Here is a 22,594-nt window from a genome sequence, read left to right on the forward strand (position 1 = left end):
GCATCTTGTTTTTGCATTACACACTGTAAACGACTAACGTGAAGTTGAGTTGATCCTGCTGCATAGAGTCGTCATCATCTCTGCATAACGCAATAAAATGAGTCATGCAAGCGAATTGCTAGGTGTGTTGTTGATGCATTGTTGGCGGAAACGGAACTTCACGTCTTTCTTACAGAGTCCCATTGTATTCAGCCAGCGGTGTTATGTCAGCTTGGTTATTACAATCATGTTGGGATAGCCCAACTGAATGAATGAAATTACGAATTGGCAAGTTGAATCTGCATAACTTGGACTTGCGCAATTTTAGGGTTTTCCGAAGTAAAAGCCTTATAGGACCTGCAGTAAAGTAAATTAGTCACTATATTAAAATGCGTAATGACGCGAGATGGTTTGCGGAGATTACTTTTTGTATAAATATTTTGTGTTCTGATTTTACAGCTCATTCAACTTTAGCCACTTGAACTATACTGAGCTACAGTATCTCGTTGAAAATAGAGCATTTGCAAAAATGGCATCGAAAACCTGTTCAACTTTACTATTTGTCTACTTAATTGGATCCACTTTATGTGTAATTCCTGAAGGAGAGTATCAAATTGGCCCTGTTTTTGGACCAGGTCCAGGTAAGACTAGTCCCACTGGTAGTCGTAGATCAAATTTTCCTTTGAAACCGTGAGTTGAATCAATTGTGCATTGTTTCAGCAGCCAGATTTTTTGGCCATAAATATTTCGAAGCCTTTGTGGATAAAGGACAGCTGAAGCCTCTGTTGGCGAAAAAGGCATTGCTGGGAGTCGTGGGTGTGGGTGCTGTTGCAGCTGCGGGGGGTGCGGCCCTCATTGCCAAGAAAATCCACGAGAGCAAAGGTTTCGGACACGGATTAGGTGGGGGTGGTCATGGGGGTTGGTACCCACCGACTCAGGGGGGTTCAGGGTGGGCTCCCTCTTATTCCGGGAATGATTACAGCCAGGGTGGCGGATATGGAAACGTGAACTTCCCTGCCACGACGGACTATCATTACCAATCTCAGACCCCGGGTCAAGTGTACGGCACCAACGGGTACGAGGACAACAGCGCGTACAACAATGGGTACGACTATGGAGGTGGATCAAGCAATGGATATTACGGGTGGTCACGATAATCGTCACACTTCGTCCATGTCCTTCCACAAGACTGATGTTTCTCCGTTCAATATGTTCAACTTTTTTCATTATTCTCAAATGTGTCGAATACAAGGTTACCGCTTTCATGTTGAAAGATTTTAATATTTTTGTAAGTTCATATTGACCACCCATTGTAATGGTCGAGAGTATTTAAAACGTTTCTAATAAACCCAGTTGCCAAAAGTATGTGTGCAATTGCTTGTAATTTATTTAATAATTGTTTCATATATTCATTTTATACGTTTACAAATTTTTGAAGCATTAAAGTTCATAAAGACCACAATCTGTCAGTATTGATTTCTAAGAATAAGTAGGGTCGGAGAGACAACCGAAATAAGATATATTGGTCTAGGCATCCGAAATCGATCTCGAATAGAGAAACCTGACGTCCGTCGCTAATATGGATTCATCATTGTCGCACTCCACAAGGCCACCGTACATTCGAGTACCAAGAGTTTAAAGTCAAGACTGAAAAGTGCGGCGAGAGAGAGTTTCCATCATTTCCGTCTTAATAATCGCATCATTGTATCGGAATCTAATAATGCTTTCTTCGTATGAACCTTTGAGGTCGGACACTGGAGCAGCAGGGCCATAAAACCATTTTTCATGAGATCCCTTCCCTGCTGACAACTACCACGTTGTCTTCAGCTTGGTTATCTTACCATCAATCAAGACCAACTTGGCATCGGCTTCACTCTTCGTGGACTTTGTGAGGTTTTCTTGGATCTTTGAAAGAGCTTGTGTGTGTGTGTGTGTGTGTGTATTACTACAATCTTACGGTTTGTCCAGCCGTAATACGAAACAAGGCTGGTTTGAAATTGCAAAGACCGCATCGAAAGGGATCCTGTGGATCCACAATGAGAATACAAGAAAGACGTAGGCTTTACGTAATAGAATTTTCGATGGAGTTGGAAAAATAGAAGCGTCAACAAATCCTAAGTGGCTTACAACGCATGAAGATGATGCACATCTATCCGTCTTACTCCCTCAATCAACAAAGCGTCGGTCGTCTCACTGAATCTCGAGATGAGCTGGATTGATTGAATTTCAATCAACCCTTTAAGAACAAGACCATGGCCATCTGTTTACCCTGTTCGGAACAAGTGATGATATTGTTTTTCGTTTACATGATCACTTGGACTGTCACCATAAAAAATGCAGACTCAGAACTTGCATTGTCAACCCCTCTAAACAGAAGCAGATGCAGTCACATTGGGTCTAAGGCACCGACATCATGACGACCAAGATTCCTGTCGAGAAATTTTCCCATAATCATAACGGTTGACAGAAACGAGAGTAGGTGAGTTATTAACATCGTAAATTGTGGTTGATGTCCACGATAAAATCCTGTAATGTAACTTTCCTTTTGTTTAACTTATTAAAAAGTGGCAGTAATTGGAACACACAGGCTGAAAATGAACCAACATGACATGGCCCACTGTAAGATTCTGATATTACAATCAATAAACTAAAGAGCACGTTGGCAGTACAGGAGTGTAATGTTCATGTGTGTAATTTAATGAGGGCAACTGATCCAGATTATCTTCTGGGAAAAGCAGAAGGTAAAGACGAAGTAGCATGAACATTGTTTTTGAGTCGTTTTGATGATCCCAATAATCTGAAGAAGAATGGAACCTTTTTTGAAGGTGTATGGTCAAAGTGATCCCTTTAAAGGGATCTCGTCAAATGGGGAGTTTCGAGGCGCCTTGGGAGCGAGAGATAACATGTTTATGGCCGAACACCCACTGGGATTTGGATTGAATTTGAGAACAAGAGAAATTGTGCCTTCTTCCTTCCTTCAAACAGCCAGCTATCGTTTATCATTTCTTGAATACTACGTATGTACATATGGACATGTAACTAAATGGATGGATGGCATTATAATGATGGGATGAGTGTTCAGTCGTAACAGACCAAAAAATTGAATTCAAAATATTATAATTAGGTACAATTTTATAGTCCCTGCTCATTCAATCATTTCCTTGAATGTTTCCAACAAGTTTAGAAGTGGGGTCAAATAATCTTGCCATAATTTTTGAAATAAATTGAAATTATTGAAACATCCGTTCAACAATTTGTCTGAATTTTAAACCCTTATTTACAATTTCTTAAAATGGTTAAGCACCAGTAAACACTGTCTGTAAAATATGTAGGCAATATATATTCACAGTGGCCCCTTCATATGTAATAAGCGCATTTATTTACTTTAAATTTGAGACAATCACTTTTAATTCCATTGATCTATTTTGATGGATCTAAAATTAAATCTTTCCTCATGCAGTATGCAGAAGTGTAATAAAAATCATTTCTCTCATTGCTGGTCCCTTTAGTAAAATGTAGTACCTTAACATTCGTATTACAAAGAATTTACGCTTGGATGACGAGAGTGAAGAGTGACTCGAGTATTTCTTCACTTGGCGTGATAAGCATAAAAATAGAGCAAAGGTTATAAATACGTACATATAAATAATAATGATAATAATAATTGGTGTGGATTGATGTGGAGATCATATCGCTTAAAATTTGATGCATCTCGTCTTTTCGACAACTCATATGAGGGTTGTCTGGTAGGACCATGAAAAAATATTAATGCTGGCCATTGTTTCGGACCAATTTTGTTTAAAGTTTATTAAAATTTGAACATATTTTGCATAATATGATATTTTTGTATCCCTTCATGTGAAGAATTACTTTCACACTATATCCGTAAACTTAACCTCAGAGTTCCAAATTAGAAATCCACGCCACGTTTATTTTTTATGCTGTGGAACCAATCTGGGGCGCAGATTTATTCTTAAAATTTGTAGTGAAACAAGCCTCTTAAAATATGCGTATGTTGATGAATGTTTTTGAACGTCAAAGAGCTTGATTGAATGCAAAAAATCTTTATTATGCATAGTCTCAAAATCTTTAGAACTAATGAGAAAACTAAAATCCGATGCTATTTAGATGGTTATGTTCCTCCGCTAGGTCTCGAAATTGATTTCACAAGCTTACATAATAACGAATTTTTTTAGGTTTTCGAGTTAGAATTTTTGATTTCCTGTAAGAAATGTGGCCTTCTTAATAATTTGGTAACGGAACATAATTATCGGCATGCATTTATGACTAATATCTCAGGTAAGAGTTAATATGGAGTATAGAGGGTCAAGAACTCGGACGGAGTCAAAACACTCGTTTACATACAAACTCCTACCGGAATACCCTCGTACATACAATCATCACATCCGCCACGGCAAGACTGCTCATCTCTCCTGAATGCATAGCCGAAATTATTTCCTTCACGCAGTCACACACACTTTATCGGAAGAGTTTCCTTCTCGACGACCCATTGTTGTTGTCCCCCATTTCTCCCCGTTATGATTATTATTTATTGGATTGATGGGTGTCCTGCAGTTCTGGTTCGCCTCAACTTTGCTCACGTACAGCTGTATTAATTCTGTATTGGCCTTTGAAATGTATAAATTGGTGGGAACAAGCTCAATGAGAGTAAACTAATCAAAACTGTTTTCCCAAAACATTGAGGCGCATCGGCGATTGACAACGAGCATCAACCCTCCATCCCTCGAGAATTGAATGATCTCTTGCATTTGTCGCCATTGTCAGTCGACGTCATCCCATGAAATAAAAGTGCGCTTTCGGTCGGGTGTTTTCCTTTATTATTTTCTCTTGTCTCGCATCGAATTGTCACGAAAATGCAATGCGAGTAGAGAAGGAAATTCTATTTGCAGTCCCCACGGGCGCCAGGGGCAACCGTTTTTAATTCCATTATGGAATTTATGGGGGAATTTTTCCACCATCACAGTGACAAGACTTTCCTTTTTGTTCTGCTGTGTCCCATCATCTGCAGTATTAAAATTGATATACTATTTTGCGGCATGAGTATATGAACAAGTTTAAATTGCAAACCGGTCAATAAAGTATGTTAAAGCTTATTCGACTTGAATAACAATTGCACAATGTCGAGCGCTCATGGACGGACTTTCCCTTCAGAACATGCATTTTTAAAACTTCAGGAGCCTGAGGTTATGTCTCCGGATGAACCCAACCCTCCAGAGGAGAAAACTGTCGAATGGCTTAAGGCAAGCATAAGAAATAGTTAATATATGTAAATTCCATAAATACAACGATGGATATCGGTAGAAGTTGCCTTCAAATTTATTTACTTATAACGTGTGTACGTATTTATGTATAGTACTGGCTATTTCGCACTTCGGACCTTCGCTTCATCCCTGATCCTCGACTGATCGACTATGTTGCTGAATATAAGAGGTGCAAGCGAAAGGAGTCAGTTCCATTCAAGAACACGCAAATGCTCATGCAAATTCTCTTCCCAATCAAATATTGGACTGAGAACGGAATTCGTATGAAACAGCAAGTAAGACGCTACTTTATTTATTTGGTGATAATTAATGTGTATTCTGAAAATTAATTCAATGTCAAGGTGTCCACTGAGCAAGTAACTCGGGCTGAACTCACAGCCATGAACGAACGTTTGGATCAACAACTAGTATACCGACAAAGTCAAAGAAATGCAAGATATTGTCCTATTCGATTTGGACTGCATATGGAGTTATTTGGTAAAATAAACATTTTCATCATATGCATAAATAATATATATTTTGCGTGATTTCTTGAGTAAGTAATGGGGTAATTAGGGAAATAATTAATTAGAGGGTTATAATTTATTCGCAGACGAATTGATTCGTCAAGTGGCCCTAAGCGATTCCACGAGAGCTTTCATTTTGGAAAGAGTGCGAGGTGAGCTGAACCAGACGTTGGATTCGTATAAGAAAGTATTGGAAGTCTCCTTGGTTGAGGAAGCAAAGGTCGTCGTCGATCAGAAAGTTGACCCCGAAGTGATGATCCTTCAACGCAAGCTGGATGACGCTCAAGCAGAATTAGCAGTTGTAGTTGAGGACCATGAAAACGTCAACTCTGATTTAAAAGAGCTGGAAAATAAATTTGAACTCATGGAAAGAATTGAAATACAGGTGCACCAACCAGAAATTGCTTTCACCAAGCGCCTGGGTCAAGCCTTAGAGGTTTGTTGATGCAAAAACGTATCTTATTTAATGCCAAACACTTTGATTTCATTGGAATTTAAATTTTCAGCGTCAGCTTTACCACTTTGATAATCCACCAGTTTTTGACACTGGAGAAGATGAGTAATTTCAAATGAGCAATTATGATCATATTATTGACAAATATATGCACTCATGTTTTTATGTATGACTGATATACAATTATTTTCAGTCCATATATTTATTTATCGTGTTTTAATTTTAACAAGAGAATGAAAATATTCTCATCCAGCCAAATTCTGATATGTATTCACCAGCCCAGATGCAGAAGCATTAAAGACGTTAATGAATCCATTGGAAAAACTTTGAAGCCCATCTACGATTGAAACATTTTAAATTAGACTAATTGTTACTTTTTAACTACTCCATATTTTTGTCTGCTTACTCCCAAATCCCTGAAAACCTATGTCACTTCCGTTTGCAAAAGCATTGGAAGTGATGTTTGCAGCATTAAGAAGCCCACTCCCCCAACTGTTAAGGACACCAAGGAGACCTGGTTGTTGTTGAGGGTTGGGTGCGGAAACGGATACCTCCTACGCGTTTGCACATAAGTTTTTATTAGAACATAATATATGCAAAATTTTAATCAAAAACTCTGTAAACTCACCAGTAGCTGCATCATACAAATGACGAAAGCACACAAGTAGCAGAAAATCTTCATTTTTTAAGTTACAGTAGACGAGTCTAGAAAATCAGGCAAGTTTAGAAATGCCAAGAACAGATAAACTATTTTGAAGGACAAAGTGTAACCCATTTTATATGTTTTGGAACATATTTAGCTCATCTGAATAATAATTCATATTCACAAATTAATCGACACCTGTTGCAATGTAAGGTTTGAGAATTAAATTCTTCCTCTTCCTACACCTACATAAATAACTTTAGTAAATAAACAGGTAAATTATTATGTTAATCAATTTCAATCAATTTATTCCAAATAAATAAATAAACACAAAGTCAAAGACAACTTGAAAAGTTATAAATACACGACAATTTTATATCGTTGAAATGCTTGACTTTGTTTGCTTGTCAAACCAAGTTTTCATTGGTTCGTAATGCTTCGACATCCAAGCGATATTTTCGCTAACATCAGTTGCGAATGATGACACTGCTGGGAGAATGTCTCCAATTGTGCTCGAATGAAGTTCAATAATGCTTTGTAGCTATAATAATTATAACCAATTTAAATATATCATGGTCGAATTTAGTTAACATATTTACGTACAAATGTAGCCGTATACATACCTCAAGTAACTCCTCTTCCGTGTGTAAATGATTCCCGAGTTTCATAAATGCTCTGTACACGACGGAATTAAAACTAGTGTTAAACTCTTTCTGTATACTGGGAATACTGTCTTTTAAGAATTTCATCAACACTGGTCTTCCAAGTGGGTTATCTGCAACAGCGTCAATTATAACGCTCATCCTCAACTTGTCAATTGATTCACCAACAAGCGTAGATTCAAGAAGACTAAAAATGCGTAAAAATAAGTCATAGGGATCGATTAGGAAATGCATGTATCTCATTCGTGGATTTTTGTAATTACGATTTCAAAATTCTTTCGTCCTTGACGCATCCTAAGCTGCTTATGAGAACCAAAGCATCTTTGGTATTGGTTTCATTGACGGAGCGTTGTAAGGCAAACAACCAATTTTGTGCTCCTCCAGCGGATACTCCGTAACAATACATGGAGTCGCGTAGGTCAATCGGTATACTATATTTATACGCCAACCAAAATAGATAGTAATAATGGCAAAATATTCGCATATGTATTTCGTACATATCCTAAAACGGATTAAGAAAAATTGTATTTACGGATTCACAAGTTCGTCAAATTTCCAAAGTTCGAATAAACGAGTGGCGTAGTCCAAGCATTTTTTAGAACCCAATCTACACGCCCAATTAAGAAGTCGTGCTCTAAAAATTACTTTTGAGCCAATTTCCGTGGGCAGTTGCTCTAACCCAATTTTGTTCAAAACTCCTTCCAGTTTAGGAACCATATAATTCTGTAACGAGTAGTGAAACCATTTAAACTTTTTTGTATAATCAAATCAAGATAAGCACATTTTTTAAATAATTGTGTAATATTGTAAAGCCACCCTGAATCCTTCGAAATATTTTTTTGGGACATTTTTAGAACTGCTGTCCAATGTTAATTCATATTCACTGTAGAAGTAGTACAGCCGACGCAAATGTTTAAGTGGCACAGTCCAACAAATGTCCTCAGTTTCCTGTCCTAAATACTTTGTGAAATCTAAAGCCATACTAATCGGTATGTCCACTGCGACGAAATAAATCAGGTACTATTACATTACATACATCTGCTAGCGATTAAAGAAGATACATGGTATTTATATTGGTCATACTTTGTGTTGCAAGTGAAAAATAATCATCCAAAATTTGACTTCTGCCCATGGGACTGATCACTTTATAATTCTTATTAAATTGATTGTGTAGTAGTTGTGTCAATTTCTTATCATAAACAACCCGGTAGAAACCTATTGAAAATGAAGCATATCACGCCTTTGGGTAGCATAAATATGAGAACTAAATGATAATAATTACTACCTGTTGTTTCAGGATTGACAAAAATCCATTTTGAGGTATTATATTTGATTGTTCGCATCAAGGATCCTTCAGGAATCCAGAATTTTGGAACATGATCATTAAAGTTGGAATCATCCTCAGTTGCATACGCAACAGGAATTGGCCAGTATGCGTGTTCAGTCTGCCTTGCAACACGGCTGCTTTTAAATTGTTCCTAATTACAATAATGTAAATGCGTTTAAGTATGATACACTGTTATTGTAAATATTTTGCGAAAGTAAGCAGTTCTACATAATGAACATAAACGGTGTCCTCTTCAGAAGAAACGACTCTGACCAACGGATAGCCTCGTTGTTTTGTCCACGGATCCATAATTTCCTTAACAGTTAAGTTTAATGGCAGTGTTCCATCCTCATGGCCTTGATCGGTCAATGCATCGAATAGATTGTCTTGTTCTGTTGCTTTATTCGCCCTATTATGTGCAAATTAGCAGATGCAGGAATGACAGCATTTCTCTCATGAAAATATTTATGATGCGTCACAAATTTATACCAAGCCTTCAAATATCGGTTGATTCCTCTGTGAAAAGTATCCGGCGTGAGAAATCCGTGCATCATGCGAATTAAACAGGCTCCTAAATCCAAGCATGACATTAAAGATCATGTTTTCATCGTCACTAAATTGTGGACTTGGCGAAACTAATTTAGACCTTTATAATACGGCAGTCCAATGGCCTGATCCTCAAATTGGCTCTGCGTCTTTGCGGTCAACAGAAGTGGATAACTCGTCTTTTCGCGAGAGTCCAGAGCAAAGGCGTATTGAGGACCATCCAGAAGAAATTGCTTTATTGGCTCAAATTCTGGATTTGTCGCATTTTGACCCAGATATGAGTAATATGTTGCAAACCCCTGATTGATTGATTAAGTTTATTAAATGTATCGTACAAGAGTAAGTCCAGATACCATTTTTAGTTCACTTACCTCATTTAGCCAAATATTACTCCACCAATGACAAGTCACAATGTTGCCCCAATACTGATGTGCAAGTTCATGTGCTTTACAGGTAATGACAATTTGTCAGCTGAAAGATTTTCATCTAAATTAAAATCAAGAATAATTCCCATTTCTTACCAATGACTGATGAGGATCTACTCATCTGTTGTTGAGTCGCAACTCCCGGAGTGTTTAGTAAAAGAAATTCCCTGTCAATAAATTAGAATGCGTTATGTACACATCTTTGACGATTCATGAAAATTACAGTCCAACCTGTAAATATTTAGCCCATAGTTTTCCATTGCCTACATAATTCATCAGGAAAGAAGTCGTATTAGTAAGAAAAGTAAATTGATGTGAGATTAGCATACCCCTGTGAAATCCAAAGATAAATGTAAATAAATAACTTGACGAGCGTTATGTAGAACTCCGAATACATACATATTTTTATATCTACTGCGTACCATATAAAAAACCAGGAACAGCAAAATAACACCCAATTTCATATATAATGAGACGTTCAAGTAGGCAAATATTAAGTAGAAGTGGAAATGAGTGTGGCAGTGAAGGAGGAAAGAGACAATTAATTTGCTAACAAACTACCCAGAATTTATATTTCGAAAAATATGTCCAAATTAATAAGTTTGTCATAAATCAGAAATGAATGTATAATGTAAAACAATTAATCCTTAGAAGGGGCAACGCTGGTGACATCCAAAATCTTATTGGTCTTGATTGCGTGGCCCAAGTTGACGGGAAATGAGATTTTTCCCATTGTGAAATGGGGAACAACTCCTTGCAAAGTTATCGGAGAAACTCCAGCAACTCCCATTTGGACGGATTGCAGTTTCTCCTCGTCTGATAATTTGTTGAAAGCCGACCATGGCATGGCTTTATTGATTGGGTTGAAATTTGTTCCGGTCATCTTCTTCCGAGCTTGCAGTAAACAACACATCTGCAAAAAAGATGCAAATAATAATAAGTATGCATGTACATTTATTAAACATAATTTTTATTACAAAGCAAAACTATGATCTTACCAACAACTTTGCTTCTAACTTCTCCGCTTCCTCTAAGCCAGAACACTTGAAGGTTGCAATTTGTATGACCCAATAGTCACCACCTGATGCTTTCTTTGCAACGGCACTGAGGTCAGGACTATGTTTGTGATATTTGTTCATCCCATCACGTTCTCCTTTTCCCACGTAATATAAAATTACGGCCTGGGCATGTCCACCATTGTTTATTGCCCTACATACATCCCGGGCGGTGTGGAGTCCAGGAAAATCTTGTTTTCTTGCCAAAATCGTAAAGTATACATGGTGTTCGTGGTCGGGGTCTTGTCGCCTCCTTTCCTGAAGGTCTTTCAGACGACGATGTACTTCAACTTTGATTTCGACAGGGGTGACTAGAGGATTCTTCTTCTTCTTGTCCACTTTCGTCGTTTGGGGCGATTTTGTTGAGGCCGAGCCAATGTTCAACGGCCTGACAACATTCTTTTCTTTTAGAGGGAACTTGATTGGATTACACTCGTCACTCTTCAAATGTGCAATCGCCTCGCATTGACAGTCCTCTTGACAGCATATGAATGGGACCCCTTTCACTGCTTTCTCCAGCGCCGTCCTCCGCTGTTCCTCACTGCAGCATTCAAAGAACGCACCCAGTTCTCGTTGCTGGTTGTAGAACTTGCACTCCCTCCCATCGTTAGATTTAAATTCTTCGCTAGTAAGGGCAAATTCCTGAAATAACCAAAAAAACATTCCAATATAAGTAAATGTTGATGCATAAAAAGGCAATGACAATTACAAATTTTACTACAATTGAAACTCACTATCAAGGATGCCTCCAAAGCACGAGCAAGTTTGACTTTCTCGGCATGACAGCCCCCCTCAAATCCCCAAGTTTTTAGGAGGACACACGTTTCTCCAGCCTTGTCAGCTTTCCCAAGCGGCGAATTATCGGGAACCCGGAGATGATGGTCATTAAGTCCAATTGTTTTAGAGTTAAAACCAATGTAAAATCGGATCCCCTCATCTCCGCTCCTGACAAACTCGAATGGTTTATGTATTTTGGGGTCAAAATTTGGGCCAAGTGACGCAGCCAAATAGACCGATGTTGGTTTGAGGTCAATTTTTTGCTGTTTAGCGGCAGCAAATTCCTTCACCCAATTGAGCATAAATTTGACGTCCACTTCAAATTGTTCGTTATTTGGGTCCAACGGATCCTCGCCCCTATTCTTCAACGCTGAATTGTGATTTAAAGGATTTATACTCCTCATATCATTCAGAGTCCTGTTCAAAAAACAAAGTTACATACTTTGCCCATATTATTTCATAACAGTTGTATATAAGTACTTACATGGTTTGTTGGGATGGAACGACATGCGTCTCTTTGATATGCTTCGACAGATTGGTGCTGAAAGAAAACACCACATTGCAATGCGGGCATGGATAAGCCCCCTTCTTATTCTTGTAACTGCAATTTTGAACATATTCATAAATTATTAATAATAATTTATTATGCATAATAATGACATTAACCAGTAACTCATTAATTCTATGTGACTTACGATTTTCCTTTGAACTTCCCCTCATGTGTCTTTACATGCTTGATCAGTGCGTCTTTTCTTGGAAAACCTGCGACACAATATGTGCACCAGAATTTGTTAGGCAACGTTGACTTCTTGCTGTTGACTCTTCTATATTGTCTGACAACACGAATCCTGAAATAATTAAAAATAAAACTATTTTGATTATCCCAATAAACGAGGGTCAAATATAAAAATGTTGAGAAACTTACGTCACGGCTTGTCCACTCCCTCTTGCTACAGTAATCACCCCAGATGGACCTGGCGCACGAGTTGGGGGTGGACTCCGGGTCCTTTGTTGTTGACCTCTCTGATCTCGAGCCGGTCTTGAAACCCGTTTTGCTCCAGTTTTGGCAACCAGATTGTTATCATCAATAACTATACAATGACAATAACACACATTAATCGAAAATAACTTTAAAATGGGAGAAGAAATAATTAATTTGAGATTTATTAATTGAAAAACAACATTTACCTTCATCTCTCTCCGAGCTACTGCTGACGACACGAGAACGTTTTCCCAGTAGCACTGGCCGAATCACTAATTCATCTTCCTCCTCCTCAGATGACACCAAATCCACTACCACTGGTGACTTGTCCATTGTGAAGCTGAAAAATATATAATAGTATTAATTAGACCAGAAGGAGAGAATTAATTGAGCTACAAGTTTAATGTTTCAAAATAATTACCTAGTCTGTACTCACCTATGATAATTTCTTTAATTTTGAATTCTGGAGAAGAAAAAGTTCGGAGGTCTGCTTGAAGGCCACTCATCAAATGAGTCACTTGTTAGAAGTGGGGTGGACGACAGTTCAGCGGCTGCTTGCTTGCACCACCCAACACACATTATTATTTGCTGGATCTGAACAAGTCTAAACTTGACTTGAACGGTGAGCTGGCTACCATGTGTATAAGAATTAGCCATTTTCGTGTGAAATATCCACTGCTACACTCATCTCCACTTAATATTTGTGTATGTGACCGTGTCGTTATACATGTCGTTTTTAATTTACGTTGATTAACATCTTTCAACTTTGAGGAGAGCTTTGATGGTCCCAGTAGTAGCCGCAGTTCCAATTTGAGGTCACCGGTCACAACCACCTCAAAAATGGGAAGGAAGACAGATTATTAGTCTTGGAAGATAGGTCGCATTCACATGTTCCGGCATCGGAGCGGCGTTCCCAGTACAACATGAATAAAGGGAGACACCATCACCACCACCATAAAGATAAAGCTGGTCACTTTCACCTCAAAACTTGGGAAAGTCAAGGCGATGTGAGGCCAATGGACTGTCACCACCACCACCAAACTAGACGGCAAAGGAAGAAACACTACCACAAAGCCCATCTCCTTGACCAGGACTATCCTGGAGGAGATTGAAATTACCAATTTATATACTACTGCATACTCCTACGGGCCTTCCTATCTTCAATTCTCAGATATTCTCTACATTTTTATTTCTTACATGTATTTTATCTAAAAATTGATCTGTAATAGATACATACATACATAAATACGTAATTGGCTATTCATATCAGTAATGTAAGTACTTTCATGAAAAGAAGAAAAAATCGTACCCCATATTAATCTGCTGCATATGTGATCCAACAGTATTATTGCATACATTTATCAAATTATCAAATTGTGAAGAAGCACGTACCCATAAATTTATACATTATATACAGTAATATGTACATATAAAATAATAACTTGTAAGTGTAATTTATAGATCATCCATATTTGCCAGAATCCATCTTTGGAAGTGGATACTCCAGTTCGAAATATTTTTCATAAAAAGCTAATGCTTGAGCTGAGACATTCGCCCCAAATTCACCTGCTCCCTGATCCATTAAGTACTTTGGTCCATATACCTACGCATATATTTACAATATACATAAGTACATATGTAAAGGGTTCGTATTTATTTTCTCCCCAGTCAGTTTTTACTACTCTCGCGGACACAAATTCAGCTGTTATTTCTGAACCTGTTAGTGCTTATTTTTGAAAATTTTACCATGGGTAGTCCAATACCATAGGTAGATCATGACCGTCATAGAGTCATGATAAAAAGTTTAGTTTCGCAGCAATTAAACATTTTAAAAAAATCGGAAAAATTATGATGCGGCGGAAAAATGGTAAGGCTACGGAACAGCAGAAATTTTTCAATATGCAAAAAACGGTTTAAGCGACGTAGTAAGATGTCACCAACTATAAAAACAACAATTAAGCTCAAGATTCATCAGGAAAGGGAAGTTGGATAGTTAATTGTTGAAAAGAGTTAATTGACTAAAAACGACTAAAAGTTATAAACATGCAAATTTACCATACTACAATTCAAAAGTTTACAAAATCGACGAATTGGAGTTACATTGCTTATAAACTAACCCAGGAAACATTCACATGTCATTGGAACATTGATGACCCTCTTAAATTTGGGGAAATAGACCAAAAAAGTGGCGATTTCGGTGAAAAAGGCAAGGTCAAGAACTATGTCGTTATATCTTCAGGACTAATGAATTCTCAAATGAGCCATATCCAGAATTGAACCTACAACATATGGTTTACAAAACCGAAAAAAAGTCGCCTGTACCACCCATGAGTGTTTCAAAATGTGTATCGAAAGTTATGGTAGCGGGTAGTTTTCTGCGCATAGCGTGACAACTGTCCGTATTATACAAATATAGCAAAAATAAATGCAAAGAATTTTATAGCGCAAATGCAACCAAAATACTTTGATAACATGAGAAACAAGTAATTTATTCCATATGTTAGTCAGTACTTTTCATGCAAGATGGTGGTGCAACTCACATGGCAAAAACTACCATGCCGCTTTGTGTAGGGCAGGGTAAAACGGTTTGGAGCGAAGGGGTGTGGTCCGATAAAAATCCGGATGTGGGGGTTTTCGAGAACCTATGACCCATACGTAAGTAGGATATGCATAAAGATCCAAAACCACGCCTAACAACAGAGCTAACAATGAAAGTTCAAGCAAAGTGCAATCACATATCGAAAACCACTTTGGAAAAATGAGCACTTAGCTTCAAGTAAAGAGTTGTGGACACGGTTAACGTGGGTGATCGAAAGACCAAATACAAAGGTATGTTTGAGAAAAAAATTTGATTCCCTGCGTGTCTCCGTTTTGAGAAATTAGCTTACGTTTTTTAGCTGGAAAAAGTGGGGAGAAAATAAATCCGAACCCTTTATGCATTCTGGACAAATAAATATGTAATAAGTTTAAAATGGTAGCCGCGTAGGCATACATATATCCCAAAAGTGGGTATAATATGAACGCAAGTATTACAAATGGACACTGCAAATACTCACTCTGACTGGCTTTCCATTAAAGATGGAACTGTCAGCTTCTGAAAATGTAAAGTCTGAAACAACAAGTGCCACCAAGTATGTTGACATGTTGACAGTGGTATTAAACGAGTCGATAAACCATCCTGGAGAGCCCTTCCTAAATAATTCATGCATGAAAAATTCATATATTCAGCATGTAGGCACTCAACCATTTGCTTTTCTTACAGAGGTCTTGTTGATATTAAATTTGAATTGCTTAAGGAATGAAATTTTGAACTCCTCCCGATGGAGATGTCAAATGGGGTTTTTAGTGCAGGCTCATCAAAACCTGAAAATTTTAAAAATTTGATATTTTCATAGTATTTGTCAATTTTTAGAAACCCATAAAACGATAATTTTTTGAAAATTAAAAGTTTTTTAAAAATGAATTTTGATATTTTCAGGGATTTTATATTTTCTGAACACAAATTGGGTTTATTTTTTGAAATCGGGTTAAAATTCGAAAAGTTACAGCATTTTAAAAATCCTGATTTTGGCTGATTTAACCAGACTGACCTGGGAAAGCTTGGCGAGCAGAGAAAAATTCAAATTGGGTAGAAGCCAGATATCTTCATAAAATAGTGATAATAATTTTGTTACCATTTAAAATAATAATTTAAGCTTATAATCATGGTTTTCTTACGACACATTTTTAGTTGCTGGATCAACGTATTGACTTCTATAAAGACCATCTGGATGATTTCTGGATACCGGTGCCACAAAGTCCAAGCTGATTTCATACTTTTCTCCCACAACCAACTCATCCTTTAGCGTGATAACATACTGATCTTCTCTAAGAGCACTTTGAGCATGTTGCACAACTTTTATATTTTTTCCCGTGCTCCGATTTATAATCTGAAATTCGTCAAATTAAAACAAAATAAATAAGCATGTGCAATAATAATCTATTAACGATTCCGTATTTAATTACTCGAAGCTTCGAAATTTCCATAAATATTTAAATGTAATGACTAAATATAAATGAAAGTATTTTTAAACTTACTTTAACTTTTAAGATTTCAAGTCGAACAGCGTGTAAAGTCACAATTTGTGAAGGTTTCATGGCTTCCACTAAAATTTTGACGTTCCCAGGAGCCGTCCATAGCTTCCCAAGATTAGAATTTTCCTCCAAAATTGGCGTAATTTCAAGAAAATAGTGAAGCGGAATCACTTCAAGTGGCAAACGTAAATTTTTAGGATCGTCCGTAAAATCTTCAATTTCGTTATCCAACTCATCCTTTCGACCCCAAATATCTTTGGAGTTGTGCAAGTCGTCAAGATGATGATGTTCTAATACGAGTGCATTGAAATTATCTTGTTTAGTTCTAGACCGGTGTAAATTGGTGCTTCCAAAAGGAAGGATAGTGCCCAAGAGTATGAAATAACTAAAGCTGAATCTAAGCTTCATTTTAGTTTAACACCTATGCAAAAGGTTAGTCAATGCAATTTTCTCCGAAAAATCAAGCTCACTCCGACAACTTCTACTTACTGAATGAGATAAAAGTGAGTGTTTATTGTGTCACGTATTATTGAGACAATAAAAGAAAATAGTATATGTGATAATCTCAATCTAATCCATAATCATGTACAAATGCATAAAACTGCTGCACATTTCCATATAAAACCCATAATATGGCAAAAATGTTGTGTGTACAGCTTATTAATATGAACTGAACCATCTTGACACTGAAAACAAAATTATGGGCGATAGCGATAGTGATTATTTTTCAATTAGATATATTTCGTATTACACATATTTCAGAAATAAGTATTATGTCATGCGAATAAGTAAACCGTATTAACAAGAAAGGAGAGAATTATTAACGAGAGATTGCATGCTGTTTGAGGTCACACATATTTACATAGGTGTACACACACATGTCCTCGGCATCTTTATTAGCCAAGATTCACCAAACACCAGTTGATAGGGGTCGTCATACGACACATGTAGTGACCAATTACAGAGTCTTAACTTCAAGTCGGTTATCAAGTCGGTTATCAATTCTGGAAACATAATTCGAAAAAGTTGAAGCGTGTTCGAGAGTTTGAGAACGGACAGACGGACACAGCGATCGCATGAGCGCTGCATATGGCTCATCCCCCGAACTCGAAGCATATCGAACTCGGGATCGTGGCAACGTTCGCTGAGATCAACAAACAGTGAGTGAGTTGCATGGCATTCAAAGGCTTCACGAGTTCCCATTGATCCACGCTCAGTTCAGGTTTGGAGTGCGTGGGGTGAACATCGTCGCTATTTCACGTCTTTCTAAACCGTACAAGCCTCACTGCTCTTTAAAACTTACCACCGCCGGGTCTCACACTCTGCAAACATTCAACAACCAACACACATTTGAAAAGTATGTGCATCGTTGTAATTGCCGAAAATATTTGCATTTCTGAAAGGGATTCAGTGTTTGAGTGAGTGTGTGTGTGTTCACCCTTGATCACCAGTAGAGCAGTGACAGAGATTATGCGTTTCTCGTGTCTTACGCATTATTATACCGTATTTTACGCATCGTGTTAATAATAACTCTTGAATAAGGGGTATCATATCATGTCGTATTTAACAGCGTCGTCTGCTATTATTTCAACTAACTGGCAGTGAACCCATCTTTGCAATAATGTGCCATCATATCGTAATAATAATTAGCGGACGAGTGTGAACTACGACTGGCTTTGTATAACAAGTTGGACTTACTTATTCATACTTGACTAAATTTCATCCGGACGAGTTTACATGATTGACGTGACAAGAAGATCATTCCAGTCCAAGTATTCAAACAGGAATTAGCAGTTACAGCGCACATGCAAATCTGTGCCGTTTAGAAGCTTTGCTGAACTTGTCCACTCGTAAACCGGGTGGTTGTTTGTGTTACGTTTTGAAGTGACAGGTCGTCGGAAGTCCTGAGTGGAGCTGGAGCAGGGGATTACTTTATGCAAAGAGTTTGCATTTTGGATGATGAAATTTTCAAAGTGACAGTTTTCATGTTGTACGGATTATTATTCGCACTCTTCCAAACCCCCATAAATCTGCTTGGCACTATATATAATTTGATGCCTGAAGGGATAAGCGTGTGTGTGTATGTACAACGTGGAATATGCCGCAGAAAGGTGACTGTAATCCTCTAAAGCAGTAAACTACATAAATGAAGTAATCCTTATAAACCCAGGGCTAGTGAGTTGGTGGCACAGAAAGTGAAATTTGATCTGTGAGATTGGATTGGAATCTTGAAAACAGAGTTGCTTCCAAGTGTGAAGCAGAATAAGACTTCGAGTTGTTTGTCTGAACTAGAACTTGCCTTTGGCTTCCTTTTTTCGAGTCATGAGTGTGTCTCTTATTACCAGAGATCATACATAGTTGTTAAAACAATAAGTCTCAATGTATGTGTGTGTCCTACTGCATTTTTCTGACTGTTACTTCACAATTGGTAAGTATATTTCCGGGTTTCTTTTCTTGTACCATTCTATGAATCGGACTTTGTAAATACATAATTGTAACATGCTTCTTGTTCAGAATGAATGTGGATATGTATGGTGAACTCAAATTAGTGATAAGATGACCTATCCAACAGTTTCCTTGTGATACTGCTCTTGATACAGTTGATGATGTAACTACTGATCATTTTTGTCATACACACACTGTTCAGTTCAGAACCATTTCAGCTCAATCTCCAGCTTGACATCGACATGACAAGCCGACGTGACTTTGCACTCTATTTGTGGTTGGCTTTGGTCACTACATGGGTTGAAGAAATACGATTTTGTGTGAAATCATGTTTCTGTTTTCCAAATTTCCTCTCCCTCTCTTCCCCTATCCTTTCTTAATTTTGTTATGATACTTAGTTTGCCATACGCAATGAAGGCTATTGTGCAGTACAACATGTACATATTAGTATGTGTATGTATGTGCATATACGTACAATTTGTACACTTTACCTGCTTGCTAAGTCGGAAGTTGTTACTAAATACACGCGTTATATAAAATCAGTGTTTGTTTTATTATTCGCCTGGAAAAGCATTCCTTGTACGAAGCACGACTTTGTGCCCTCGTAGAAAGAGAAAGATGTATCATACAAAAATCCACTGTGACGGTAGCAAAGGTAAACCTTAGGGGAACTTAATTATTTGTTGATATTGATCTTTTTGTTCAGAGAGTAAAAAGTTCACGGCATGCCATATCGATCAACTCTGTTCTTATGTGGACTACTACACACCAACTACACGATACAGACAATTTTGTGCTATGTCTGTTTAAAAATACATTATTTTCTTTTCCGAATTTCAGTAGTACGCAACTTCTAGTCTACAAAAAAGTTGGTACATACGTCGCATGCAGAGACATATATAAGAAAATGTGTAATCATGTGTCGACCTTTCACCTCATGAGAACGTCATCCATCTTTATCTTTAAAAAAATGACAACAATAAGAGAGGAGAATACTGGAGAAAAATGTTGACTTGGCACTGGAACAGGCTCGTAAGGTGTACGCATTTTTGTATGTACAGACGAATATTACGAGATGAGAGGCAAGCAGATTCCTCATTTATCACGGATGTTCTGGCATTTAGAACACTCACTCACAGAAAAATGTTCAAAAGTCAAAAGTTAAAACTGTCAAGTGTCAGACGGAGGATGTTTGACAAATGAGGCGGATTGTTTCCTGTTCCACTCTGCACTATGCAAATATTCATCTCGCATTGTTTCATATTTGATTTACCTTGAGGTACAGTACGAACAAAAGAATGCATACAAAAGGGAATTTAAACATTTATTTGTAACGTTATGTTGTTTCAGAAATGAATAAAAATAAACAGATTTCCCAGCAAAGTGTTGAGATGACCATATAAATAATTTGAGAAATAAAATCATATAAAGATCTACACTGTCTATCGACAATTATGGAATGACATAGGGTGTGGTGGTTGCAATTTAAAAACGCAATATCATACTCAATTATATCAAAAATTGTAAAATTAAGTTTAGTTAAGTTCACAACAGAAGCATGTTGTCCTCTCAGCAGACACCACACAATATGACTCCAAGATTTAATTTGATACGAAATTGAAGTGGAACCAAAATGCCACACCCGACAGAAGTTTTGTGGACTGAATGTGTTGTGCTGGGTAATAACTCGGCCATTATCTGTTATTATTGCCCTGCATTTGTCTATCCTTCTCCTCGGGCACTTCATTCATCATCGTATAAATATATCACACAAAACAGTCGCTAATATTCCATTAAGTTTTGTAATTTTATGTTCCATTAAATTGAATCATTTTATGGTCATGATTGTGACTTACGAAATCCGAAATTGTCCTAGACTGACTTCATGCGGGGATGAAAATAATTGGTCTGTCGTGGCATCAAGAAAGTTTCATCGCATATGTACGAGTAAGAAACTTTCTTGTGTCCTCTTTATTCAATAAAAGTAGCGGAGCAGTGAGACTAACTCTTTAACACAGAGTAAATTTTGCAAAAACTAGTCAAGTTAAAGTTGAAAATAATTTGGGATTCAAAAATTTCATGTTACATGCATATGTACGTGGATATGCAGTTGCCATCCAGTCTCGTCAGTTACCAAACTGGATTTCGTCTTCTTAACTAATTAGAAAGACAAAGAGTGGGGATGCAGACTGCTTAATTTGGGATTTTAATTAGTCATAAATCATAGAACGACAATGGGGGATGATGATGAGTGGGCAATTTCTCACCAGCCAGAAGCAGGAGAGGAACCGGAAACTTTTCGGTTGCTGCTGCTTCAACTCTTGGACCAACTACAAACTTGTGCTGCTTCTCTTAATTGTCTAGTTGTTCCTTCGACCTATGAATTAGAAAGTTGAGCAGTATCGGACTTCAAAAATTGAACTGGTTCTCTCTGCAGAAATGGTGAACCACTTCATCATTCGTATAATTGAGTTGCTGGATGTGAACAATGAACTCTTTCTATGCAAAAGTTATTGAAGGTCCAGTTTATACAAGCATAATGGAAATGGAATATATAGGAAGTGACGAAAACAAAGGCGAGATAAATCATGATTTTGTGAAATGAAATAACAATTTGTATTTTGACGGTGTGGGCGGTTGCAATCATGATCACAGTTCCTATCTCCATTTACGTAAACCATTATAAATTCATAACTGAAAAATCGCACTGAAAATAAAATGAGATAGCTTAATTCGTTTATCCAGAAATTTTGTATTTTCGCTTGTTTTGTTTTTGAACTATCCAGTAACATGTAGCTAGTAACGCTGGGCTAGAAAAAGAACATATCTGAAAGTGAACATTATACATAATTAGAGCAAAATGTCATTATGCACACTTTTTACAACAGCCGTTAGTTTTTATTTCAATCATACTTTTTTCATCCATTAAAGCGAGCAGACATTTGGACCGTACCCGTACCCATTAAAAATGAATCTTACCAACGCAGCCCACACACAGATAGAAAGTTCACGTCTGTGCACCCTCTCCGTATAATAATCATAATCATAACTTGACTAGTTAAATTTTGATTAGTAAATGTATCTCATAAATTCTACCAGTGAGATTTTTATTCACAATTACATTACAACAGCTAGTCCATCTTATGATTTTTAGTTTTGAATGATTAAACAGCAACAGAAGTGAGATACAAACCAGTGTGTCCAGAAATTGGAGCAAATATGTCAAATATGTTTGATTTTTTACAATAAATCATTAAGCGTATTAGTTTATTCATTATTAATATCAATCTGAAAGTAGTTTAGTATGGTCTGGTCATTCATTGAGCTATGCAGCTGAATACGTATATACATACATATCTACACATACGCATCTCTCAGCCAGTTCAGTCCCTATCTGCAATAAATAACTCGACCATGGACAATACTTGAATATCACT

General features: G+C 37.3%; 6 protein-coding genes across 8 annotated transcripts in view; 3 read left to right on the plus strand and 3 right to left on the minus strand.

Moving 5' to 3' along the window:
- Positions 1-226: 226 nt before the first annotated feature.
- Positions 227-1,344, plus strand: LOC110847479. 2 transcript variants are annotated; one of them, XM_022094429.2, is made up of 3 exons: positions 227-346; positions 439-620; positions 700-1,344. In XM_022094429.2, the coding sequence occupies exons 1-3, from the start codon at positions 252-254 to the stop codon at positions 1,134-1,136; spliced, it is 714 nt and encodes a 237-aa protein (XP_021950121.2). In that variant the 5' UTR covers positions 227-251; the 3' UTR covers positions 1,137-1,344. The 2 variants fall into 2 exon arrangements, with proteins under 2 accessions (XP_021950121.2, XP_021950122.2); XM_022094430.2 differs by having other exon boundaries at positions 236-346; positions 703-1,344.
- Positions 1,345-5,621: 4,277 nt separating this feature from the next.
- LOC110846800 (33 kDa inner dynein arm light chain, axonemal) lies at positions 5,622-6,372 on the plus strand. The gene is made up of 3 exons (XM_035849916.1): positions 5,622-5,738; positions 5,854-6,203; positions 6,274-6,372. The coding sequence occupies exons 1-3, from the start codon at positions 5,642-5,644 to the stop codon at positions 6,328-6,330; spliced, it is 504 nt and encodes a 167-aa protein (XP_035705809.1). The 5' UTR covers positions 5,622-5,641; the 3' UTR covers positions 6,331-6,372.
- Positions 6,373-6,399: 27 nt separating this feature from the next.
- On the minus strand, positions 6,400-10,178 carry LOC110846801 (aminopeptidase N). Its single transcript, XM_022093641.2, has 15 exons — positions 10,056-10,178; positions 9,921-9,991; positions 9,771-9,844; positions 9,500-9,698; positions 9,343-9,424; positions 9,082-9,262; positions 8,812-9,004; positions 8,610-8,741; positions 8,343-8,524; positions 8,059-8,249; positions 7,790-7,957; positions 7,488-7,713; positions 6,850-7,405; positions 6,628-6,775; positions 6,400-6,558 (listed from the first exon to the last, which is right to left on the minus strand). The coding sequence occupies exons 1-13, from the start codon at positions 10,082-10,084 to the stop codon at positions 7,238-7,240; spliced, it is 1,896 nt and encodes a 631-aa protein (XP_021949333.1). The 5' UTR covers positions 10,085-10,178; the 3' UTR covers positions 6,400-6,558; positions 6,628-6,775; positions 6,850-7,237.
- A 43-nt stretch (positions 10,179-10,221) lies between these two features.
- On the minus strand, positions 10,222-13,214 carry LOC110846802. 2 transcript variants are annotated; one of them, XM_035849914.1, is made up of 8 exons: positions 13,075-13,214; positions 12,845-12,978; positions 12,582-12,747; positions 12,352-12,504; positions 12,141-12,257; positions 11,614-12,073; positions 10,823-11,521; positions 10,222-10,737 (listed from the first exon to the last, which is right to left on the minus strand). In XM_035849914.1, exons 2-8 carry the CDS (start codon positions 12,969-12,971, stop codon positions 10,465-10,467), a joined length of 1,995 nt encoding a protein of 664 aa, XP_035705807.1. In that variant the 5' UTR covers positions 12,972-12,978; positions 13,075-13,214; the 3' UTR covers positions 10,222-10,464. The 2 variants fall into 2 exon arrangements, with proteins under 2 accessions (XP_035705807.1, XP_021949334.1); XM_022093642.2 differs by lacking the exon at positions 13,075-13,214 and having other exon boundaries at positions 12,845-13,052.
- LOC110847911 (endoplasmic reticulum aminopeptidase 1-like) lies at positions 13,075-17,185 on the minus strand. Its single transcript, XM_035849915.1, has 6 exons — positions 16,716-17,185; positions 16,356-16,567; positions 16,229-16,281; positions 15,899-16,001; positions 15,695-15,830; positions 13,075-14,241 (listed from the first exon to the last, which is right to left on the minus strand). Exons 1-6 carry the CDS (start codon positions 17,118-17,120, stop codon positions 14,101-14,103), a joined length of 1,050 nt encoding a protein of 349 aa, XP_035705808.1. The 5' UTR covers positions 17,121-17,185; the 3' UTR covers positions 13,075-14,100.
- Positions 17,186-17,921: 736 nt separating this feature from the next.
- Positions 17,922-22,594, plus strand: part of LOC110846803 (discoidin domain-containing receptor 2) — a 45,220-nt gene continuing 40,547 nt past the window's right edge. Inside the window, exon 1 of the mRNA XM_022093643.2 lies at positions 17,922-19,140. The gene's annotated coding sequence lies outside the window, so the exon portion shown is untranslated. The remainder of the gene's footprint in view (positions 19,141-22,594) is intronic.

This window comes from Folsomia candida, unplaced genomic scaffold (genome assembly GCF_002217175.1).
Source record: "Folsomia candida strain VU population unplaced genomic scaffold, ASM221717v1 Fcan01_Sc003, whole genome shotgun sequence".
Classification (NCBI taxonomy): domain Eukaryota; kingdom Metazoa; phylum Arthropoda; class Collembola; order Entomobryomorpha; family Isotomidae; genus Folsomia; species Folsomia candida.